The sequence below is a fragment of the Belonocnema kinseyi genome, chromosome 2, assembly GCF_010883055.1.
Source record: "Belonocnema kinseyi isolate 2016_QV_RU_SX_M_011 chromosome 2, B_treatae_v1, whole genome shotgun sequence".
Taxonomy (NCBI): Eukaryota; Metazoa; Arthropoda; class Insecta; order Hymenoptera; family Cynipidae; genus Belonocnema; species Belonocnema kinseyi.
The window spans coordinates 35623250-35648493 of record NC_046658.1 but is presented as its reverse complement, the minus strand read 5'-3'; the positions used below and the strand labels follow the sequence as shown (position 1 = coordinate 35648493).

At 36.1% G+C, this 25244-nt stretch overlaps 1 protein-coding gene across 2 annotated transcripts in view; it reads right to left on the bottom strand.

Annotated features, from left to right (window-relative positions):
• LOC117167570 (kazrin) overlaps positions 1-25244 on the bottom strand; it is a 182226-nt gene that overhangs the window by 92634 nt on the left and 64348 nt on the right. For both annotated transcript variants that reach the window (XM_033352604.1, XM_033352605.1), the window contains exons 3-4: positions 16707-17145; positions 2401-2769 (exon numbers count right to left, since the gene is read on the bottom strand). In XM_033352604.1, coding sequence (XP_033208495.1) covers positions 2401-2769; positions 16707-17145 — 808 coding nt within the window. The remainder of the gene's footprint in view (positions 1-2400; positions 2770-16706; positions 17146-25244) is intronic.

Here is a 25244-nt window from a genome sequence, read left to right as displayed (position 1 = left end):
TGACATCCTGTCATTTTTTTATATGCTTGACAGCCTGTCAGTCAAGTTTGGCAACACTCAGAAGCTGCAAGTCAAACTTCTTGTTAGTTGTTTGCAACTAAAAAATCATCCCCTACGGTTTTCAAGAGTACTAAAATGAAGGTTCTAATTGACATCCTGTTATTTTTGTATATGTTTGACAGCCGGCCGGTCAGGTTTGGCACCACTCAGAAGCTGCAAGTCAAAATTTTTGTTAGTTCTTTGCCCCTAAAAAATCATCCTCAATGGGTTTCAAGAGTATTAAAATGACATTTCTTCACACGAATTTCTGGCATGTTTGACAGCTTGCCAGTCAAGTTTGGCGCCATTTAGGAGCTGCCAGTCAAACTTCTTGTTCGTTTTTAGGATTCAAACACTAATTCCATGTGGGTTTGAAGAGTAATAAAATGACGTTTCTTCACTCGAATTTTTGGCATGTTTGACAGCCTGCCAGTCAACTTTGGCACCACTCAGGAGCTGACAGTCAAACTTCTTGTTAGTTGTTTGCAACTAAACAATCATCCCCTATGGTTTTCAAGAGTACTAAAATGAAGGTTCTAATTGACATCCTGTCATTTTTTTATATGTTTGACAGCCAGCCAGTCAAGTTTGGCACCACTCAGAAGCTGCAAGTCAAGATTTTGGTTAGTTCTTTTCACCTAAAAAATCATCCTCAATGGGTTTCAAGAGTATTACAATACTAAATATATGATACAATACTAATATATGATATACTATGATACTAAAATGATGTTTTTCCACTCGAATTTTTGACCAATTTAACGATAAATTGTTGCAAAAGGCACCGACAGCTGTTAGTTAGTCAACGAATTACAAACTGTTGACTGTGAAAACAAAAGAATTTGAAATTTTAGTGATTACTAAAATGAGGTCCATAGAATTGTTGCGAGCTCCCGGACTACAAGAAGTCTAAAAAGAGCGTTGGATTGGCTCATAAAAATTCGGATTAGTTTAAGAACGTGAGCTTAAACATTATTTGAATTACAAAGAAAAAGTCGTGAAAAGAATTATAATAAAAATAAAAATTATATTGTGCGCGAGTACATTATAAAAGTTCGAGTATATCTAGAGTATAACTTGTCTCATTTCAGTATATTTTCCGCAGATTTAGGGAAATGTGTGTCCACGTGGATTCTAGCTCGAGCCCCCCGGTCCTCCTCGTGGACAAGCGTGTAATTTCGCCATAACCTACTGTCACCCCCCCCCCCCCCCCCCCATGAAGTGTCCACGTTGTATATGGATGGCCCCTAAACATTTCTGAGAATTCATGAACATTAAAGATTTATATAAGGAAGAAATTGTACGATGCCCTAATTCAGAAAATTGGAGAATATTGCAAATAAAGATCGTTCTGTAAAATTGTTAACCATTCTAGGAAACTCCAGCAGATTCCAAAGCATTCCAAAATATTCTCGAAATTTCAAAAATATTGTTGAAGAATATTATTTTCAACAAAATAATAGGGCACTTGAGAACAGCTCAGAACATTCCAACATTTTTACAGAATTTTAAATAGAATTTTGTCTACAAAATTCAAAAGTATTTTAGAAAATATTGGGTAATATTTCAGATATTTCAAAATCATTATAAAATATATTATTATACGATATGTGAGAAATTCGAAAACATTAAAAAATATTCTAGTAAGGTTAAGAGCGTTTCAAAAATTATAGAGATATTTATAATGAGGATAGTTTTTTAAAAAATCACGCAGAACACTCTAGATTATTCCAGAATATCACGGAGTTACATTTTTATCTGGTATTCTATAGAACATTCAAAAACATTTCATAATATTCCAGAATAATCTGCAAAAGGCAAGATCATTGTACAATTTCTGAAAAAATATAGATATAGAAAAAATTGGTGTTACTTCAAAATATAAGTAACATAATGCTCCATGTAACTCTCATTTTTCTCTGACCCTCCTCCACAGACTACCAACATAAGACAACAATAGGAAGTTGCGTGAATACTAAAGAACCTCTAAACAATAATTTTGAAACATTTTAACATCTCTAAAGATTTATAATTAAAATACATACGTTAAACCTAAGTATGTGTTCTAGAATTCACTGAAAGTATTCTACATGTTTCTTTGAAGTTGAAGTCCGTATAAGTTTTTGAATATTGCAGAATATTCGAAAGTATTCAGTCAGATCACCCGTGTGAAGCTAGATCAAAAATTAGCCTGTCGAGAAAATAATGAGAGAAATGAATTTTTCTAGACATCCTAAAGTATAATAAAATTGTACATGGCATATAATAAATTAGTAAATTATTCTACCCAACTGGGTATTAAAAACATTTCCTCAGTGAAAATAGGAGCGTGACGTTTATAATTTAACGATGAGAACTCACCGAGGGAATTAGCCGGGGACGTTGGCCTGCTGCCTGGAGCTGGACCTGGTGGTTCGTTGTCCTCATCAGCACGGACATCTCCGTCTACGAGATCCTTGCTATCTTTTTCCACATCATTTAAATCTTTGGATGACCTTAATGGGTCACGATTTGTGGAGATTCGTAGCCTCTCAATGCTTGATCGTTCGCTACCTCCTCGATGGAGAAACGATCCCCTTGCACTCGACGACCCTCGCTCTGGACTCGCACTTCCTGATCTTGAATCTACACTTCCACCTGAACCACTCAATCTAGCGTTTTCCAGAACTGTAGCGTAAGGTCTTCGAGCTTTTTCGCTCGGGCTTCGACATGGCGATACATTCCGTCTTTCTGTAAAGAAAATTATGCCTTTTTTAGTCTATAGTAGAGAATAGTGGCTATAGTTGGGTCGGGTAACTTACATACTATTATTAAGCCTACATTTTAGGTAATTCATGACGTTAATTATTATAAGTATAAAGGTTCAATATTGAACTGAATTATGCAAATGTGGCACAAATGATTTTTTACAGTTGATTATGCAAAGTTAAAGTTTTTTTAATACAAAAGTGAATTGTTAAAAGACCTTTCCCGTGATAAATAATAATAAGACGACAATTTATAGTTTGTTTATCAAAGTTCGTTAATAAATATACAATAAAGCAACACCCTTTAACACCACAGGGTATGCTAAAAAGCGAAATATATTTATTTAAGGTTGGCTTAATATTAAAATGGCTTGATTTCACATTTGTTTATTACATTTTTATGAACAATTATAAATAAAAAATTAACCTACCAAGGAGCATTAAAAAAAATGTTATTTGTGAGATATTTATGGTTAAATGGAATTAAATAATATAGTGAAATCGAAAAAAGGAAACTTTATATTGAAAATCGGCTCAATTTCGTATTTGTTTATGTTTTGTGTATTCTCTTTTCGCATATTTGACCGGATTTTAATGATCTCTTGCGACATATTTTGAATAAATTAAATATTATCTATTATCGTGCCTCTTCAGCGTTCCTTCTGTTACTGTCCAAAATCCACCCAAGCCCAACCAGATAGAGAACTTTTGAGAGAGGTATATAAGATCCCAAAAACACTGGAGCTGAAAGAAGATATTGAGGATATCATCCGCTTTGAGCAGTTTTTCGACCACCTTATAACATATGAGAAGGGATGTTCATCAAACACTCATCCCGAAAATTGTTCGAATAATTCGAGGAATAATTACATATTAAAATTTTATTTTCAGAGATAGCTGGTGTCGGTGAGGAACGTAAAATGAGTTAAAGTGAAACAGATGGAAGAAAAAAATAGGGTGTGGAAGGAAAGACCAGAGAGAACACTAGAGAAGATGGAGGGAAAGGCAGGCATGGAAGCAATAGCAGGGCGGAGGACGAGCAGAAAGGGATCTGGGAGAGGCTAGAGCACATTATGGAAGGGAAAGTGGGAAAGCGTAGGGACGAAAAGGAGGAGGAGGAGGTGGCGGCAGAAAGTAGAAATGAGATTGTGGTAAAAGGGTTGAAGCTTAGGAGCGGGAAAGAAGTCACGTGACTTCTCAGTTTGAGTGTGTGATGATAGCCTTTTAGCTTGAGAAAAATAGTGTGCGAGCAGCAGTGATTCGCAACATATCGTTGTCCAATCTTTTCGGATCAGTAAAGTGATTAACTCAATAAAGACATTAAAACTTACGTCATAAAAAAATGTCTACATAAACGAGTGAGTGATCTGTGTGGTTCTCAAAAATTGTCTTAGCCTGCCAAGTATTCTCTACTGAACATAAAACTTGAACTCTTCATTATTTCTAACGATTCTTCTCTGTCAATTCCTGATCTGGCAAACTTAATTATTTATCAACATAAACATTAAAAAAATGGTCCTTCGAGTCAGATAGAAGATCGTGAAAAAACATTCAAAAGTGTAAAATTAATACAGAAAAGGCCAAAGTGAGAAATTTTATTAAGTGAAAGCACAGGAACTAGGTGAAAAATATGACGGCTTGAGGTCACGTAGCAGTCGTCCTTCTCCAAACAATCTGTACTGTACTCTTTCCTACTGTCATTCTTCACTGGATCGGTCTTTGATCATTCTTCACCTGAAGAAAGAAATAACAGGTTTGCCAGCTGATATTTGGATGATTGTCAATACATTTAATTTTAGACTTCGTCGATTTCTAACCTTCTCCAGTGGTAATACGACAACTTTAATTTACCCATAATGAGAAAGGCTCGTTCTGGCGAATAAAATAATAATTCAGACCGTAGTATTTCAATGATGATTTATTGACAGTTTATTAATAATTATGCTCTCGTACACTCAAATTTTCTCGCATTGTCAGAGTACTTTAAAATTAAAGCAAATGAGTTCTTTAGTTTGCAAATTAAAACTTTTCAATTTTAGCTGAATTATCAGCAACTGTCAATTTAAATTTCTCCTTTTGTTAAAATTTATCCATTATTTTCTGAGTTATCAGATATTTCTAAGGCTATTCTACGCGCTGAAATCAATTTTAAGAAAATTGGAAAAGCCAATCTAACAGTGGCTGCTGTCAAATCCAGGATAGAACTTCTTGACCAACGCTGGAAGAATCGCGAAACCCTGCATCTGAAAATTAAAGCTGGAACTACGTCGGCTGAACGTGAGAAATTGAAATATTTCAAAAAGTCTAAATATCTCGCTACTGAAGATGCTTATCTCAATGCGCGAGATTTTTTGTATAATCAATTGGTCTTGCTTACTCCTGAGACTAAGGCTAATGAAAGTTCAAATCAGTCTCAAATTATTCGTCATGATTCCTTGCCTGTTAAACTTCCTCCACTGAATTTACCGGAGTTTTCAAGAGACTACAAGGATTGAGAGAATTTCCGCGATTTATTTAATGTTTTAGTAATTCAAAGCGATCCCTTGTCAAATGTAACAATATTACAATATTTGAAATTGTCCTTAAAGGGCAAAGCTGAAGGTTTTTAAAGACATGTTTCGATAACTGATGCTAATTTTTTCTCCACTTGGGAGTCGCTAAAGACCAGATTTCACAACAAAAGAGCTTTAATCTCAACTTATTTACAAGCCTTTATCAATCTACCTAATGTGTCGAATACTATTCTAGAAGACTTAAAAAACTTACGCGATAAAACAAATGAGTAATTGGAGGCTCTCAAAAATCTTGAACGCTTAACAGAACATTGGAGTGATTTACTTGTTTTTATAATGGTTAAAAAGTTTGATATTAGTACTCTCAAGGAATGGGAAATGTATATTGGTTCTAGCACCGATTATCCTACTTATCAATAATTTCACTCATTTTTGGAGACTCGCATACGTATTTTGGAGGTTATTAAAGCTTCAACACCTGGTGCGAGTTCTGAAGAAAAGAGTAAGGCTTCAAAACAATCGATAAAGACGATAAAGTTTCGTTTCATTTTCTTAATACTCATCCAAATTTATCGCGATCAACCTTATTCGCTACGGCTGTTATTCCCTTCCAAGCCGAAAATGGAAGAAGTCACAGATTTAGAGTTTTGCTGGACCAAGGATCTGAATGTTGTTTTATTACCGAGAGAGAAATGAAAATATTAAGTCCACGCTACAAAAAGGTTAAAGCAGTAGTATATTGTGTTGAAGAAGCTAATATTGGTTCTTCAAAAAAGTTAGCACAATTTAATTTAATTTCCACAGAAAAAAACTATCCTAAAGTCCACATCCAAGCTATAGTATTATTGCACCTTACAGCATATGCTCCTCCTGTAAGATCTAACGGGCGGAATGAAGATCAATTAAAAGAGATAGGGTTAGCAGATCCAAATCCCTTTAGCTCCCATCAAGTTGATTTGATTTTAGGGGCCGATAAATATGGCTCATGTTTACTTCCTGGTCTCCAACAGGGTATATTGGGTTCTCTTAATGCGCCAAGTACCGTTTTTGGTTGGATATTATCTGGGCCGGTCTCAGTCACAAATCAAATAGAAATTAACATTCCAGTTACAGCACATCTGGCTATTTCAGCAGAAGTCTTGCATAAAGACTTAACCAGGTTCTGGGAGTTGGAGGAAGTTCGATTTAAAAATACTTTGACAGATGACGAAATGCTTTGTGATGAGCATTTCGCCACGACTTACCCACGAACAAAATACGGACGTTACATGATACGCTTACCTTTTAAAAACGGTCCTCCCATAAAAATAGGTGCATCCCTGGAGAGAGGTAAGATCGTTTTGAATAAAGTACTTCGTTGTTTATCGGAGAAGTCGGAATTATTGTTACAACACTACCGTTTCTCATCAGAATATGAAAGCCTTTGACACATGGAACTTCTTCAAGAAAAGGAACTGGATAGTTTTCCACAAACTGTGTATTTGCCTCATCGCCCTATGTTAAGAGAAAGTAGTTCCACTACTAAGTTGAGGGTTGTTTTCAACGCTTCCCGTTTAACTTCCAATAATTCTTACTTGAATTCTTCTCTTCACATCGGTCCTAAGATTCGGAATGATTTGGTTTCAATCATTCCACATCGCTTTGTTTATATGGCTGACATTGAAAAAATGTTTAGACAAATTCTAGTTGACCCTCGGGATTGCGACTATCAAAGAATTGCCTGGATTTCTCCTGATAAAAGGCTAGTCGCTTATAGACTTTTAACCGTTACTTATGTTACTGCCTGTGCTCCTTATTTGGCTAATAAAGTGGTAAAGTAGTTAGCTTATGCTGAAGGAAATTGATTTCTTTTAGCCCAAACTATATTCGAAAATAATATTTACGTCGATGGTGTTTTGTTTAGTGGAGATAGTCAGATTGAGGCTAAACAGGCGCGAGCTCAAGTCACATTATTATTAGAAGCTGGCGATTTCCATTTGCGAAAATGGGCCGCAAATGAACCCGAACTATTGGAAGATTGTCCCTCGGGAGAACACGAACGTGCTACCGAATTTCCGTTAGCAAAGGATGCTCAGCTGAAGGTTCTAGGTTTATTTTGGGATCCTGAGTCTGATTTATTCCTTTTTAAAGTGACTTCTTCTTCTTTAGTCGAAAATCCAACAAAACTGAGTGTTCTTTTATTAATAGCCAAGTTGTATGATCCTATGGGTTGGATAACTCCAGTCATAATAGTGACAACAATTTTAATGCAGGAACTTTGGCTGCGTAAACTTCATTGGGACGACAGACTACCTGATGATCTTGAAATTCAATGGTAAAATTAACATGGTTCTCTGGAAAAATTAGAAGCTATTAAAGTCCCGAGATGGACATGACAATTGCAGACAAACTCTGAATTCAAACTTCATGGCTTTTCTGACGCTTCGTCAAAAGCTTATTCAGCTTCCGTTTACATTAGAATTCTTAGTGAAGATTTAAAGGAGGCTCATGTTTGCCTACTAATGGCTAAATCTAAAGTAGCTCCTGTTAAATATGTATCGACTCCTCGTTTGGAGTTGTGTGGAGCTGCGTTGCTAACTAAGACACTTAAGTTTGTCATGGAAACTATGTCATTGGATAAAATACCTCTTTACTGTCATACTGATCGTTTAACAGTTTTCGCTTGGCTAGGAAAACATTCTTCCAATTGGTCTGTGTTTCTCGCTAATAGAGTTTCCCTAATTCATGAGGTGGTACCTCGCGCGAAATGGCGATACATTTCTATTAAAGATAATCCGGCCGACAGCGCTACTCAGGGAATCATGCCCGAAAAATTGATAAAGCATTCCTCATAGTGGCAAGGCCCACTTTGATTAACTTTGCATTCCTCAAAATGGCCTGAACATCGCCACGCAGCCCTTTCGCAATCAAATTTAGAACAGTGGCCACTAGAGAGTCATCACGTTTTGAGTGTGAGTAAAAGTCTATTTAACTTGATGCTTAAATTCTCCTCTTGGCCAAGATTGCTTCGCGTAACGGCCTATTGTAAAAGCATTACTGATGCCTTTGTGTTCAAGCACTCAAAACTTAATAAGCCTAAACCTAAATTTCCAATATTTCTCTTAATGCGATTGAAAGCCAACAAGCTGTTATATTTTGGATTAAATTTGTCCAGGCACATTCCTTTTCTAATGAGATAAAAGCTTTGAACGAACAAGAAAGGGTGGTTCCAAAGAGCTCGCTATTAAAAAGTTTGAATCCATTTTTGGATTCCAACAATCTCTTGAGGTTACTTGGAAGACTCCGACATGCTCTTATCAGTTTTGATGAGAAGCATCCTATCATTTTGTCACGGCACCACATAAGTGAGCTTTTCGCGTGACATAAGTGATTCGCGACAGATCGTTGTCCCATCTTTTCGGATCAGTGAAATAAAGTTAAATTAAATTTGAACTATTCATTATTTCTAACGATTCTTCTCTGCCTATTCCTGATCTGGCAAAATTAATTATTTATAAACATAAACATTAAACACTAACTATTAGCCAACTCTACGCGAACGCGCCACCGAGTTTAGCCAAGTCCCAGAACTTCCGGTAATCTAAAAGATATATTGTAACTCTTTATAAGAATTCGATTGAAACTGCCGCATTCATAATTTTAAGATTTCTCAGTGAATAGATCCTCGAGCTGTATAGAGATAAATGATCCGAACACACTCTTTATAAATAAAATCAGTTAAAATTATAATAGTTGATAAATAAAGTAGGTGATTTCTACAAAATCTCTATAATCAAACTTATACAATCGAGATAATTGAAATAATCGATATTTTTGCATTAAGATTGCCTGTAACAAAACTTATACACCATCAGGTAAAATTTACCTTGACATTACGGTATTTTGCTGCTTTCACCCACGTCCATATTAGTAACGATAGCAACTGTAAGCCCAAAAAATAAAGGTAACCACATTTAACACCAATACATTTTCCAAAAAATACAAGTATTACAGGTTAAAAGTTTTGTTCCTTGGCGAAATTTGCAGGACTGAAACCTGAGAATTCGCGCGGCAATAACGCGCCACGTTTAGTACTTTTTCGGAGTTTTTGCGGAAGTCTCTACATTTGTTCAATACTTAAATATACTGAAAGTTCTGAATCTGCTGGGAACTCCGAGATCAGCAGATTACGAGGGTCAGTCGAAAAGTAAGTTTAAAGACGCTCCAAAAAGCGAAAATAAATGGAAAAAAATTATTTACAAATTTTAGGATTATAATCATTTTGCAACATAATCACCAGCCCGATACCATTTTTCAAATCATTGGAGTATTATTGCGGGCCTTTCACCTTCAGCAAAACGCCGCGGCATTTTGCTGAAGGTGAAAGGCGTAAATGTGCGACGACGGGACCACTGTCTTCACCTCTTCATCATTCCTAAAGTGCTTATCCCCTAAATGAACTTTAAATGCTAGAAAAAAGCGGAAATAATTAGTAGCCAAGTCTGCAGAGTACGATGGTTGGTCGAAAATGTCCTATCCAAAATCAGTCAGCAAATGTTGGATCATTATTACAGTATGCATGAATCTTACATTCTCGTGAAACATCAGTAATCTTTTTTTGAGGAGTCCGGGACGCTTCCGAAAATGCAATATCGTATAGAGCAAGAATAACACAAGGTTTATTGACTGATTTTGAATTGCACATCTTCGAACTCCAAGCACTTTAGAAATGATGAGATGGTGAATACAGCTAATAGTTGGCGTTTAGATTAAGAAGGGTCCGAAATGGTAAGTCAATGTTTAGAAAAATGGTCCCTATGCTAAGCAAAATGTTTGGATCATGCTAGCGATTATGTTCCACAAATTATTATAACCGTAACAGTTGTAAATACATTTTTATTCATGTATTTTCGATTTTTTAGTACACCTTTAAACTTACTTTTGGACTGACCATCGTACTTCGAAAAACTACAAGGTACGGATTAAAAGTTTATTCGTTAGGCATGAAGCTTCTACGATTTGATCTAAGTAATACAGCATCTTTATATCGATGAGTTATCCTGGGGAAAAATAATTAGGGAAAATTGGCAAAAAATACGTAATTCTGATAGTTATAGCGTAAAATGAGGCAATTTAATTTTGTGGTTGGGTACATGTTCCAATCCTCTTAATGGAAATTCTTCAAGTTTTTATACTGAACATAAAAGAAAATGGATTTTTGATGAATGATGTATTTTCCCTTTCAGAAGTGAAAATTATACCAAGTTCAATAGTTAAGATTAATCCTTAATGTGCACTCAGAACTATTATTTAATTGTAAGGCTTTCTAATTTAATAATAAGACTTAGGTACTACTTGAAGTACATAGTAAGTACAACTACCTCAGAATGATTATCTATCATCGGAAGATGTTGCGAAAACAAGTAAAGTAGTGAGTACAACTACTAAACTAATATGAAAGTTTCAAAACCTGTCCTAAGTCAGACAAAATAATGTTTTAAAAACGTTTCATGTGTGAAATACATCTTTTAAACGCCACTAGATCATTGTATCTGTATGGAAACTTATTTAGACTGACTTAGGATGTTTTTAAGCCGTTCTTATAACGTTCTTTAACGTTTGTGTCCAATGGGAGGCCCTACCACTTTATTAGTTATCCGAAAAATTTACACTCCGTTTTTTCTATGTAAAGTAAATGCGCTTTCTTATTTTTTAATACAAACGTACGTATTCTAATTTATTACACATAAATTAAAAAATTCTCATAAGGACAACCGCAGGATTTCACTGGGAGCAGGTGCTAATCTGAAAAATTGCACCCGCTCCCAGCGAAATTGCGGTCAAATTTCAGACACAACCACGTCTCACGATCGTGAGATAGGTGGTCACAATCTGTAACGGAATCAATACAACGATCCGGCAAAAGTTTCGTACACCCTGAAAACACGTAGTGATCCAAGGACTACCGCCTTCTGCATTTTTCCCGCAAGTGTTTTAGCATAATGTTGACACAAGAGTGAAAGCTTGGCACCTCAAAGAGCACCGTTGATAAAGACGATTAGTTTGACAGAATATTCCGGGTACAATCGATGCAACTCCCTTATAAGGTCTCTATACCTTTCTTTCTTTTCATTCTCCTTGGTTATGATGTTTTTGTCAGCTAATGCCAAAAATTCGATAACGAAAATTGTTCGCTTCCCAAAGTCAAGAAGAACCATGTCTGGCCTCGCGTGTGCAACAGAAGTAATTGTCGATAATAGAAGGTTCCAGTATATGCGGCACTTCCCATTCTCGACAATTGACTTGATTTCCCTGGGAGCATTTAGAGGAGCGATATTAAGGTTAACCCTGTAACAGTGACAGAGATGGTAATAAAGCACTCTCAGTGCCGCATTGTGCCTTTGAATGTAGGTCGTTCCCGCGTGAGTTGGACAACTAGATAGTATGTGAGCTAAATTCTCGGGGTGTGCATGGCACGCCGTGCAGCTATCATCAGGAATGTCTTGGATCAGAATGTGGCGACGGTATGTTAAGGTGGAAATGACACCGTCTTGGCATGCCAAAATGAAAAGGTCATGGCATCCAAAATGAAACCCTCTGTACCAGACTTCAATTCGGGCAATTTAAGGAAAGCAAACGTTATCTCACACGACATTCACTGATCCTCCACATTTCTGTTGAAGATACCCTGCATCTTCTTAACGACGAGCTGCTCACGAAAGTTTTTCTCTTGTGCTTTCTTAATCCGTGCCTTCAGGAGTGAGTACTCGAGATAGATAAGATTTGATGTATTTTGCTCACCACTAATAATTAAGTTAAGTCCGAGTGCTTCAGCAGCCTCTTCCGCTGCTTTGTACAGGAACGCTCCTTTGCCCCCCCTTGACGGCGTGAGATGTACAGTCGCGGAACGGAAGACTTAAGATGCATGCTTTTGTTCATATGCATAACCTTTCTTGTCCCGATATCAAGAGATCTGACCTCGTTCTTCGTCCTTGGAACTACTCAAAATGAATAGAGTAGTACCGGGACGGCAAGCATGTTCGTTGCAGATACTTTGTTCCTCGCCGACAGTTCGAAAGACCAAATCTGTCAGATGAGACGTTTGTATCTGCTTCCGAGAGTATCTTTTATAGATTTCAAATCCTGAATGCGGCTCTGTGGCACGCCCAGGTATGTATCGGTCTCTCCAGCGCAAAGGTGTCGTATAGCGCTTCTATCAACGCGCTCAGGAACTTCAGGGATTCCATTAAGTTTACCTAGCTTCATATAAACCTTGACGCATTTGTCTAACCCAAATTCTATTCCAATTTCCTTAGTATATCGTTCGACAATCTCTGGAGTTAGATGTAGTTGCTCTTTGTTTTCAGCATAGATCTTAAGATTGTCCAGGTAAAATACATAAGTGACCTTGCACTTTCGATCTGCAGGTTTGCTGCACAAGTACCCGTCGAAATGGCGAAGTGCTAGAGATAGTGGCAATAATGTGAGACAAAAAAGGAGTCGGCTCACGGTGGTGCCCTGAAAGACACCTCTCTGAAAGGAGACTTCCGGAATCGGCTCTTCCGACTTTGAATATGAGGTGAAAATGGGGGCCAAATGCTGACGGGTTGAAGGAAACTTCTTCCACCAGAAGGTTTTGACACAATCTGGTCCCGGTGCAGATTAGTTCTTCATTCCTCTTAATACTTTTTTCACCTCCTCGGTAGTGATGCGTTTGCATTCTTCATCAGGTGTTATGAGGGAATCACACAGCCCCTGGAAGCTGTTTATATTTTCTGAGTCTTCGTCCAGCCTATCCTGCACTTCGTAGACTTCTCTCCAAAATACTTCGACCTCCTCTGGTTTGGGCGGGTGGTCGACAGTAACTGAAGGGTCTTCAACGAGTCCAGATGGGTCAGAGAGAAAGTGTTGATTTTCTCTGACTCACCTCTGCCTCCGCGCTAGACTTCTCTTAGCGTCAAGTAGTATCCGTATTCTCTCAACAATATGCTGCCTGATGGTCAGCAGCTTTCACTTGTTAAGTGTGTGATAACGAGTCTGGAGTTCGCGCGCGAACTTTCGAACCTTGGATGTAAAATTCCTGCTAGATGTGATGTAGTCAATCACACACTGATTGCGGGACGCGTACTGTCTTGCCCAGCCTATCTTTATGGGAAGTTGATGCATTCGTCTTTTGGTATTATGATCAACCGTTGGTTTTGTTTTACGGCTCGCATCGACCAAAGCTCTCGCTGCATTATACATACAATAATTGATAGCCCAGAGGTCCAGGGGTGGTCCTGAAGGAATTGACCCCCAAGCGGAGGTGTGACAACCGTGCCGAAAGCTGAATGGCACCGGGCTGAGGTGTCTAGAACGGTGACTTTGGGTTACCGGGCGACCTCTCAGAGTACGCAGCCTTATCCTTGCAAGCGGGTCTCTACAAGGATGGACGAACCCCTTTCCCTAGCTTATCGTGGGAACAACAATGACAACATCAAACATGGTTGTAGTGAGTGCGGTTCAAAACAACAGAACGCGCAGGGCTCCCGAAAATGGGTTGTCCAACAATGCCGACCACTCTAGAGCTGGGGGAGCCAATGAAAATGGATTCAATGCGATGGATCGGCGGGATCTCGCGACTTTAAGGTGGACGGAGCGACTGAATCACGACTTGCTAGAGTGCTACGATGTGAGTGTGGTCCCTGAACGGGGTTACATGGCACAGCTGCATGCTCTGTGGTGCGAGAAACACCCGGAGCTATCGCACTTTTTGCAGCAACGTCTGCGAAACCATGCTGAACTACCAGCATACTGTTGAAACAATACGGATACTATCTGACGCTAAGATAAGTCTAGAGCGGAGGGAGAGGTGGGTCAATCAAGAAGAAGTGGGCAAAAGAGTGTTTCTGTACAAACAACGGAAGAGGCTGCTGAAACACTCGGACTTAACTTAATTATTAGTGGTGAGCAAAATGCATCAAATCTTATCTGTCTCGAGCACTCACTTCTGAAAGCCCGGTTTAAGAAAGCACAAGAGAAAAACTTTCGTGAACAGCTCCTCGATAAGAGGATGCACGGTATCTTTCACTGAAATGTTAAGGACCAGTCAATGTCTTGTGAGCTAAGGCTTGCTTTCCTTAAATCGCCCGGATTGAAGTCTGGTACATAGGGTTTCATGTTGGCATGCCAAGACGGTATCATTTCCACCTTAACATACCGTCGCCACATTTTGAGCCAAGACATTCTTGATGGTAGCTGCAGGGCGTGCCATGCACACCCCGAGCATTTAGCTCACAGACTATCTAGTTGTCCAACTCACGCGGGAAAGACCTACATCCAAAGGCACAATTTAGCACTAATAGTGATTTATTACGATCTCTGTCACTCTTACGGCATTAACCTTAATATCGCTCCTCTAAATGCTCCTAGGGAAATCGAGTCAATTGTCGAGAATGGAGAGTGCCGCATACATTGGAACTTCATATTCTTGATAATTGTTTCTGTGTCTCACTCGAGGCCTGACATGGTTCTTCTTAATTTCGAGAAGCGAACCATGTTCGTTAACGAATTTTCGACACCAGCTGACAAAAACATCATAGCCAAGGAGAATGAAAAGAAAGAGAGGTATCGAGGCCTTATAAGGCAGTTGCAAGGATTGTATCCGGAATATTCTGTTAAACTAATCATCCGTATCATCGGCGCTCTTGGAGGTGCTAAGCTTTCACTCGTTAATGTCCTAAAAAGCATCCCTGCGTGTCAACAATATGCTAAAACACTTGCGGGGAAAATGCAGAAGGCAGTATTCCTTGGGTCGCTCCGTGTTTTAGGGTGCACGAGGCTTTTGCTGGATCGTCGTATTGAGTCCGTTAGAGACTGTAACCACCTATCTCACGTTCGTGAGACGTGGTTGCGGCTGAAATTTCACCGCTGTTTCGCATGGAGCGGGTGCAATGTTTCAGATTAGCACCCGCTCCAGGCGAAATACTGCGGTTGTCCTTATGACAAAATTTTTAATTATATATATATATATATATACTGGGAAAATAAGTAATGTACTCAAAGCTCTACTCCTTCGAAAGAAATTCAATTCTACTTCCAGGGTGTACCTACTTGATATTCGCTGATTGGGTATTGAGTATATCTACATCAACCATAGCTTATTGCCGTGCTGGGCAAGGAACCCCGAGCGATCAGGTTTTGAAGATAAGACTTGCTTGGAGATCGGCCAGAGCTTGAGGAGAAAGCACATACTTCTACTGTGTTCTATATATCCTTACAAGCTTATGGGCTACGGTTGCTTCTACGAAATTTACTTTGCACGAATTAAGGATCTTCATCTGATATATAACGCTGCTACTATTGGCATGCCAAAAATTTTGCATTTAGACTAATAAACCATTTCTGAAAATATTTAATAAACCAGGATCAAGAGTTTCACATGTTTCCAAATACAGAAAAATGTAGTATTGCGTTTCAAATTAAATCAGATCTTAAAATATTAGAACCGTAATAATCATTAGAAGCCTAATAAATTACACGTGTTTCAAGATTTTACATAGAATGAAATCTAACAGGAATAAAATGTTTCCTTCCATGCGCTTTTAAATTCTAAAAATCCGAGTATAAGATCTACATACTGGATGGACTCTTAAAGTTTTAGCAAGAAGAGAAAAGTTAAAGCTTTGCTAAATCTCGGAAACAAACGAACCAAAGAAAAAGTTAAAAGACGTCTAAGATTTTTTGACAACTATTCGATGCTGCAGAACTTCTCAAAAGGCTTTGAATAGTTTTCTAGTACTACTAACTATTTTTAATAAAGTAACAAAGTTCCTCAAAAAAATATCCCAAGACGTACTCGGTGGAAAGTTAATCCGTTCTACGGAAAAATTCTCCGAATAAGGGTTAGCCCTTGATGGTTCCCGACCATTCAATTTAATTTAAATCTTATCATAATATTTTTTAAAGTCATACAAACTCTATACTTAACTGAATATTCTGAATAAATTTATAAAAAATTTTATGTTATTTATTTAAAATCGAAGTCTATATTTCAATTAAAACTATGCAGAAAACCCAAAAACTTCGAGTCCGTCGCGACGTCGAGCTTTTCTCAAGTTTTAAAAACCCGAAAAATTATGACTGATTTATGACTCTGCTCGATATAATATTAAGAAATATACGTCATAAAAAATTTTCCTCATTAAAAATTATTGGTAACCCAATTACAAATAATTTTAGTGAAACGCTAATTTGAAGTTTTTTATAAATAACAAAATATTGCATTTGTTTATGAAACTAACAAATTTGATCAATTGATAAACTTATCTAAATCATCGTTACTATAAAAATAATTTCACACCATTTTAATGAAAATTCTATTTATTTTTCGCCATTAAATACCTAAATGGTATTAGTATGATAGTCAAAGTAAAATGTTTTGACTTACCTACAGGACTCGATATTCTGTCAATAGGGCTCGTTCTCTCCTTCTTATCAATGGGACTAGTTCTTTTCTCCACAGGACTAGTTGATTTTTCGCTGGCAGAGCTTCTCTTATCCACCGGACTACTGCCAGCAATGAGCCTCTTGGTGTCATCCTGCTGGGGCTGAACCTCCCCAACTTCCTGTGCAGGAATCAGATTGAAACCACTACCACTGGATGAGGCGTTCGACGAAGATGTGTTGCTGGCATTATTGTTGCTACTGCTACTACTTGCACTACTGCTCCCCCCACCATTGGCGTTGTTATTATTCAGTACCAGGGCACCCCGGACATCTCTTAGTTCTCCCCTCAAAGACGCACATTCTCCTCTCGCCCTTTCCAGTTCCCCGTCCAGCCGGGCACCCGTCGCTGCGTTCTCTTCAACCATCACGCGAAGTTTCGCCTGTAAAAGAGAAAACAGATAAAGCTTGGCCTTAGTATGAAAACTTTTCCAGGCTCTAAAGAAGCCTTATTAAACTACTGATTGTAAGCAAAAAAAATAACAGACTGCAAGAGCAAAGGACTCTTTACTCCTTACATTTCCCAGTGGAACGAGATTCCTCTCAGATTCCTTCAATTCTTGCTGAGTTTCTGGGCAGCTATAGGGTTAGAATGGAGTTAATTTTACTAGGATTGTCTAAATATAAACTTTTTCAACAACTCCACCTTTTTGCCCAAAAATACTTTTGCTAAGATTAACAATAAAAATGGATGCTTTTTGATAAACAAAAATGTTATTTTAATTTCTTTAATGCTAATAAATTTAACGTACTATTTATATAATCTCTCTTCGAACAGTGTGCATAATATATACATGTACGAAGACCCATACATTATACAATTACATGCAGGGTTTACTGTTAATTAATTTGAAATTATAAAATGATTATAATAAAATATTATAATTATAAAATACTTTTCCTAAGATCATTAATTTTACCTCTGAAAAATGTAAATACTAAATAGAAATGACAGCAAATATATATTTTGTTGATTCTGAATAAAAAAATCTATCAATCATTTCCTGTCACTTTATATCAAATACGAATATATAGCTTTGAATTTTTGAATATTGAATTTTTTAAAATCCTAATCGCAGCGGTTCAGCTTAAAGCGCATCACAACTTATTATAATTTTGACATAATGTAGAAAGCTGTGAGAGTGAAATATTTTATTTTTAATATAATAATGAAATTTACAAAAAGAGCATTTGAATTTCAAATAATTTAATTGTGAATATTTAATTTTCAATATAAAACACGTATATAATGTAGATTACACCACTTTTAATGTTTTAATTTAAAGTTGTGATTTGGATTCTTCAAGTTCCAATTTTTTAAATTTAATTAAAAAATTTTTTTTTCTTTAATCAGTCACAAATAATTACATTTTTCAATTCGTTAGGCATAGCCAATAAAATTCCTCATACATGACTATGTTCGCTGGAGATACGGAAATGCTCGCAACTCAAAATGTATTAGCTTGAATAAGAATACTTCCGGATTAATGGAATATACAATCGCCCGTGCGTATTACATTTACAACCATCTCCCCGCAGCGCACCATGGGGAAGAATTATTCGTAGCAACAACTGCCATGGAAATTGTCTGAACTGCATAAGCGGATTGTGATAATCTCTGAGTTTACTGATAAACTCTATATGATAATATAGAGAGAAAAACTAGATGAATTATTGGTCGTTATTATTTAATAAAATGTTAAATCAACTTCGCATGATCAAATAATAATTGAATAACTATTGGCGAATTAATGTTTTTCCCGTATTTTACTGTTTCATATAAAACATAAATTTTTTGTCTCAACTTAAACTAATTAATTAAAATAATCAAAGTTTTCAGATTTCAAATTTCAAACCTCCAACGATAAAATAATATGATAATTTTACAAAATTGTACGTTATTTTAAGAAAGTACTCTCGGCAATAAAATTACAAATGAGAATTGTTTGATATTTGGATGGCAGTTGTATAAAAATGCACTGAAGCTCTAGGTAACATTTGGGAACCTTTCAGAGCTTCATAATCGAAAAATCAATTATTGAAAATAACATGTTATCTTATGGGAAGACGCACTTTTTGTAGTATAAAAAAAGATTGAAAAATGAAAAATTCTGACATACATATATAAAATGTTATCCGAAATCCATATCTGCTGCGAAAAGTATCATTCAGAGCCTATGAGAATAGAAAAAAATTATTTACACCGTTAAATGTATGACTTTCGAATTTCGAATAACACGCGTGCTCACACGCGACGTTGCCAAACTTATGATTGTGACTATTTGAGTCAATAACAAGTCGAAGCGTTCTCTCAACTGTGTTCTAAACGGTGTCTCTAGGATACCAGGTTTCCTCCTTGAGTATTAAGATAACAAAAACCGAAACGTGTGTAAAGAGTTGGGTGGTCCGTTGGACGCAACGGAGAAGCTCGATATAAGCGCGAAAACGGAGGCTAGGAAAACTATCATCATCGCGGAGCAAGACATGCACGAGAGCAAGAATACGATCAATGAACTAGATGAAATCATTTGGCAAATGGAGTAATACTGCAAAGGCAAGAAAAATATATTCTTACTAATCTGGAATGGTTTGAAAGGAATGCGGGAGGTGATGGATAAACATGATTACGCTACTAGGAAACCTTAGTTTTGGTATGGACAAGAAAATAGAGAAGACCAAGTTAATAGCAGAGGAAAAGAGTAATAGTAGCCAGGCTGGGACTTAAATCGAAGAAGCTGTTGAGACTTCCATTCTCCAATCTTGGAAGCGAGAGAGGGAGCTTTCTCTGAGCCCCGTCAAGACAGGTAGCACCAGACAAAAGGCATAAAAGGCAAGGACTTGCACTACTGAAGCAGACACGACCTTAGCATCAAAGAAGGAGAAAGAAACTGCTGAAGCGTCAGCAGAATCCATGACAAACAGGATGAAGAAGACGCAGATACGACCTCGACCCGAGGCAGCTCTCATAAAACTGGACGAGGGTTTGAGCTACGCGAGGTCCTTAAGGATCTCAAGCAGAAAGTGAAGCCTGATGCCCTTGACTTGAAAATCATGGGGGTCAGGCAAAAGATAAACAGAGAAGACCTAGTGGAATTAGTACCTACATTAAGGAGGCTGTTGACGATCGGGATAGAGTTTGCGAGAAGCCGAAGCTACCGTAAGAAGCCACTTCGGTAAATCTGTTGGAGAGTTAAAGAGGAAATCTGAAGGCTTTTGTAGAACTGACGGAAGAATTAGAGGCGAGACTCGTACTCGCGGCTCGTATTTAAAGTGCAGCATGTATTTTCTCTCATTTTTCTCGGAAGTTGTGGGAAAGTGGAAAAAGTTGAAGCCCTTCAGGCAAATAGGAACTCCTAAGCAAACATAACCTGGCTCTGGCAATTTGCCGCCATTAGCCACGTTTCAGACTTCCAGGACTGAACTGCACTAAACACACTACAAAGGGGTTTCTAAGCAGCGGAAGCGGACTGCGGAAAGCTTTGCAAACTTGTTGTATTCTCTATGATCGATGAGGAAAGAGTTCGGCAGTGCGGGAGGGTGAGGGACAAAGAGGATGGTTGTATTCGAAACTATATCTGCTTTAATCGCCTCCTTTTCAAGGCCATCCTGTCTATCGATCACTCGGATTCCCGATATCTAGCAGATAAAACAGACTTTAGAGATCAAAGACCTCTTTAGGGCGAGCCATTGGTTACAAGGAAGTAAAGTGCACGAATTACACAAGCTAGTAAGGAGAATGGGTACTGAAATTCTGACATTTCTTTCTTAGCAGGACAACACCACAATTTTTGCATTCAAAGATCTGACGTTTCTACCGAGGATTCTTAATAAGATACCCATGTCGATGAAATTTTCTAAACGGAAAAAGCAAATTTCTATTTCTTATAATTTTTATGCAATTTCTAGTAAAATATTTAAGTTAGGATTGAGGACATTGTATTTAAAAAAACTAATTAAGCCTTCGGCTCCTAATACAGTTGCCAGCTGGAATTTCGTTTTGAGCGAATTTTTTCTAAGAAAAAAAAATAAAAAATAGAAAATTTGCACTATTTTTTATTAGACTTTGATTTTTGTGCCATTCAGCTTTTGGTTTCAAGAAAAACCGAATTTTCCGTCCATTCACCGCTTCTTTTGGCTTCCTTGCTTTTGAATACCATGGATAAACAAATTTTCATAAAATATTGAATAAGTCCACGTGGACAGAGGAATCAGGGCCAGCTGGTCATAAAAAGACCACGTTTGTCCACAAGGAGGGGGGGGGGGGGGGGGCAAATGATAAAAAGTTGTCTACGAAAATTCATATATTTTGTTAGTTACATTTTTTCCCTAAAATTAAAAAAAATTGCAAAATAAAAAAATTGTTTTAAAATCGGGCTGATTATTTAAAAATTTTTTTTTTAATATTTTCAAATATTCACTCAAAATTCATTTTTAAAAATTAAAATTCATTTTCAATTTCCTCAGCAATCACAACAATTTTTGTTATTCTTTTAAAATCTTTTACCATTATCAAAAACCTTATTTTTTTGAAAAATCTGCAAAAGCCTACATCGTGTTTCAAATTATTTAAAATAATTTCAAGTTTTTAATTAATTTGGAATCTTTTTTAAAATTAAAATTGTAACGTTCAAAGCTAAAATTTAGCTCATTACAATTTTAACAATTCAACAGTTTCTTTTTTGAACCATTCTATTCAAATTTGTGTAGTTTTTAATAGTTGTGTATAATTGCTTGTTTTGAATGAACGGTCAAGTATTGCTAATAATTAACGACATTTTCTTTTTTTAATTAAAAAATTTCAAATTGAATAGGTTAAAAATATGATTTTTTTAGACTGAAATAATATTTGAAGTTATAATTGAAAATAATTTTAAAAACTAATATCTATCAATACTTTAATTTTTAACGGACTCAGAATCAACTTGTAAAATAAATTATTTTTCAATTTTTACCTTAAATTCAATTTAAACAATTTTATTTAAAAATATTGATAAAGTTTTAAACGCATTACAGTGTTATTCAGAATTGAGGTTCATTCTTTCAGAAACTTTCTCTTTTGCTATTACTTTCGATGATTTTAGGGAAAAATCTAATTAACAAAATATATAAACTTTCAAACGAAATTTTTACTTTTTAACAAAATAAATTAATTTGCTATCAAATAATTGGTTTTTTAACTAATACAATGTACAGGATAAAGTTTCAACCAAAAATGGAATAGTTCAATTTTCAGATAAAAACTGTGATAAAAAATTGATTGTTAAATTTTCAAGGGAAAAGGTGAATATTCGTCCAAGAAGATTGATGTTCTATAAAAAAAAATGATTTTCCAACTTAACCAATATACACGATTAATTTTTAATCAATCCTAGAATAGTTACGTTTTCAGGCAAAGAAAAATCATTCTCAGCAGAAAAAATGAATTTTCAACAAAGTTTTTAAATTGTCAACCAATAAGATGAATTGTCGACCAAGGAAATTAATGATCGACAAAAAAAGAAAAATTTTAAACAAAATATATGAATTTTCAACGAAATTATTTAAGTTTAAAGTAAAAAAGACGAATTATCTACAAAAAGTTGAATTTTTTAAGCTAAACATATGAGTTTTCAATCAAAGAGTTCAATTTTCAACCAAATAGTTAAATTTTCAACCATAATTGAATAGCTTGTTAGAAAAACGTATTTTTTATAAAGTAGTTCACCTCTTAGTTAATATAATTGACTTTTAAACACAAGAAGGTGTACAGTTGACATTTCAACTGAACAATTGCATTTTTAACTAAAAATGATAAATTTTGAACCAAAAAGATTACATTTCTACCAAACAAGGTCACTTTTCAACAAAATACATGAACTTTCAACGAAATTATTTAATTTTAAAGTTAAAATGAGCATTATCTATAAAAAAGCTAAAATTTTAACCCAAAAATATGATTTTTCAACCAGAATTTTAATTGTCGACCAAATAGTTTAACTTTCTATCAAATTGTTGACTTATAACGCCAAAAAGATTCATTTTTTACAAAACAGTAAAATCATTAACAAAACAGTCAATTTAAAGGCAAATAGTTGAATTTTCAACTATAATTATGAATCCTTAATAAAAAAAAATTAATTTTCTTGCTAAGTAGTTCAACTTCAAGTGAACAATCGAAATTTCCACCCATAAATTATGATTTTAATTTTGAACAATATAGTTGAATTTAAAATTAAATAATAGACTTTGCAACTAAAAAATATTTACAGTTGATATTTCAACCGAAAAATTTGACTTTTAACCAAAAAGGATAAATTTTCCATAAAACAATTTTATTTCTACAAAGACAGACGAATTTTCAACAAAATACATGATTTTTTAACCAAAGAGTTAAACCTTTAACCAAAAAAGAAAATTCTTTTAACCAAATAGTTACATTTTTAACTGAAAAAGGTCAATTTTTAACCAAAAATGGAATAGATTAATTGTTACACCATTAAGCCATTTCCCTTTTAGGGTAGGCGTGACTCACTCGGTAGGGGAAAACAGTAGTGTGTGGAAGGGATAGAGAATTTTCAGATTGATCTAGAATTTTCGTGCTATTTATGTAAATAAAACGTTCGTTTCGCAACACTGCTTCGACCCAGGTCGCTGATCAATCTCTCTAGCAATCACCCCAAGTGAAGATCCTCACAAAGTCGTTACGTAAGGTTCCCCACTTGGGTCCATTAGTGACCAAGGTCTTTTGTTTCAGGGGTCATTCACTCTACTGACACTCTTTTTATTAACTATTTAATGCCATACTTTCCTGTCCTGGCATACTTCTCTAGCTTCTTTTATGTCCATGCATTTTTTCATGCAGGCTCTCGTGTTTCTGTGACTTCTTATGTCTCTTCTAATTAGGGTCTCATTCACACATTCTAACCGTTCTTTCCGCGGTCCACCTCTGGGCATGGTTCCATTTACTTTACCTTGATACACTTCTTTCGTTAGTCGTTCATTTGGCATTGTCTCGACATGTCCGAACCATCTTAACCGATTTCTTTCCCATGTGTCTACTAGCGTCTCTTCTGCACCACATCCTTTTAGAATTATCTCGTTACTGACTTTGTCCATCAGAGTTTTCCCGCATACTATTTGCATGAATCTCATGTCAATTGAGTTAATTTTACTCTTATCTTTTTCTTGATAAGCCCATGTCTCGCTGCCGTATAGAACAGTCGGCACAAATATAGAATTATGTATTGCCATTTGAGCTTTATTTGATATATTTTTACTTCTGATAAGGGGACCTGCTCTACCAATAACCTCCTTATCTTCGTTTATGCGTCTTTTTAATTCTTCATCTATCTTCCCGTCCATAGTAAATAAGCTACATACGAACTTATCAACTTGTTACACTCTCTCATCATTTAATAAAATATTGCATAGTGTTTTCTCACTCTTACCTTCGAACACCATAGTTTATGTTTTATTTGCGTTATTTTTGAGGCCCATGCTCTTCATGCTTGCATCTAGTTTATACAACATTCTTTGTAAGTCTTCGATAGACTCTGCCGTAACAACCTTATCATCCGCGAACGCAAACCCACTTACCCTTACTGTTTCGAGATCCACACCCTCTTCGTCGAAAAGAGCCATTCTTAAACACTTGTCCATACATAATATAAATAACCATGAAGACATAACGCATCCTTGTCTAACTCCTTGAATAATATCGAAACAGTCACTCAATTTCCCATTCACTCTTACACTTGCTTTGCTGCCTGCATATATTGTTTTTATAGCTTGTAGGAGCCATCCATTGAATACGTACTCTTTCAGGACTTCCCAAAGTTTACTTCTATCTACCTTGTCAAAAGTTTTATTTTCAACAACACATAAAGCATATTTTCCTCCGAGGGGCTGGTCACTCAGAAATCAGAAAGTCAGAAAATCCGACAGAGTTGTAAATCTTTCCGACGGGGATGTCACCGATCCGGGCGGCTGGACTCTGCAGCGAGGTTTTTCGTGACGCACTAAGACTTACTGAGACTAACTGGGACGAACCAAGGAATAACGCAATAGAATTGAGAGATTCCTAGTTAACTCCACAGGGTCTTTCGTAAGTCCGAGAGTCACCTGAGGTCTCAGTGACCAGCCCCTCGTTTTTCTCAGAATATTTAAATTTTCAACGAAATATATGAACCTTCAAATAAAAAATAAATAAACAAAGTTGTTCAACTTTTGATAGAAAAGGGGACTTTTTTACAAAATAGTTACATTTTCAACAAAATAATTAATTTTTCAACCAAATAATTGAGTTTTATATCCAAAAGAGATAAATTCTAAACCTAAAATACAACAGTAGGTTTTTCAATTAAAAAATGAACTTTTATAAAAAAAAATATATTTTATTTAAATATCTTTATTCATTAAAATCGCACATTTCTTTAATTTCTTTCAAATGCGGTTCAAGATATAAATAAGACTATTATAATATAACATAATTATAATGTTATCA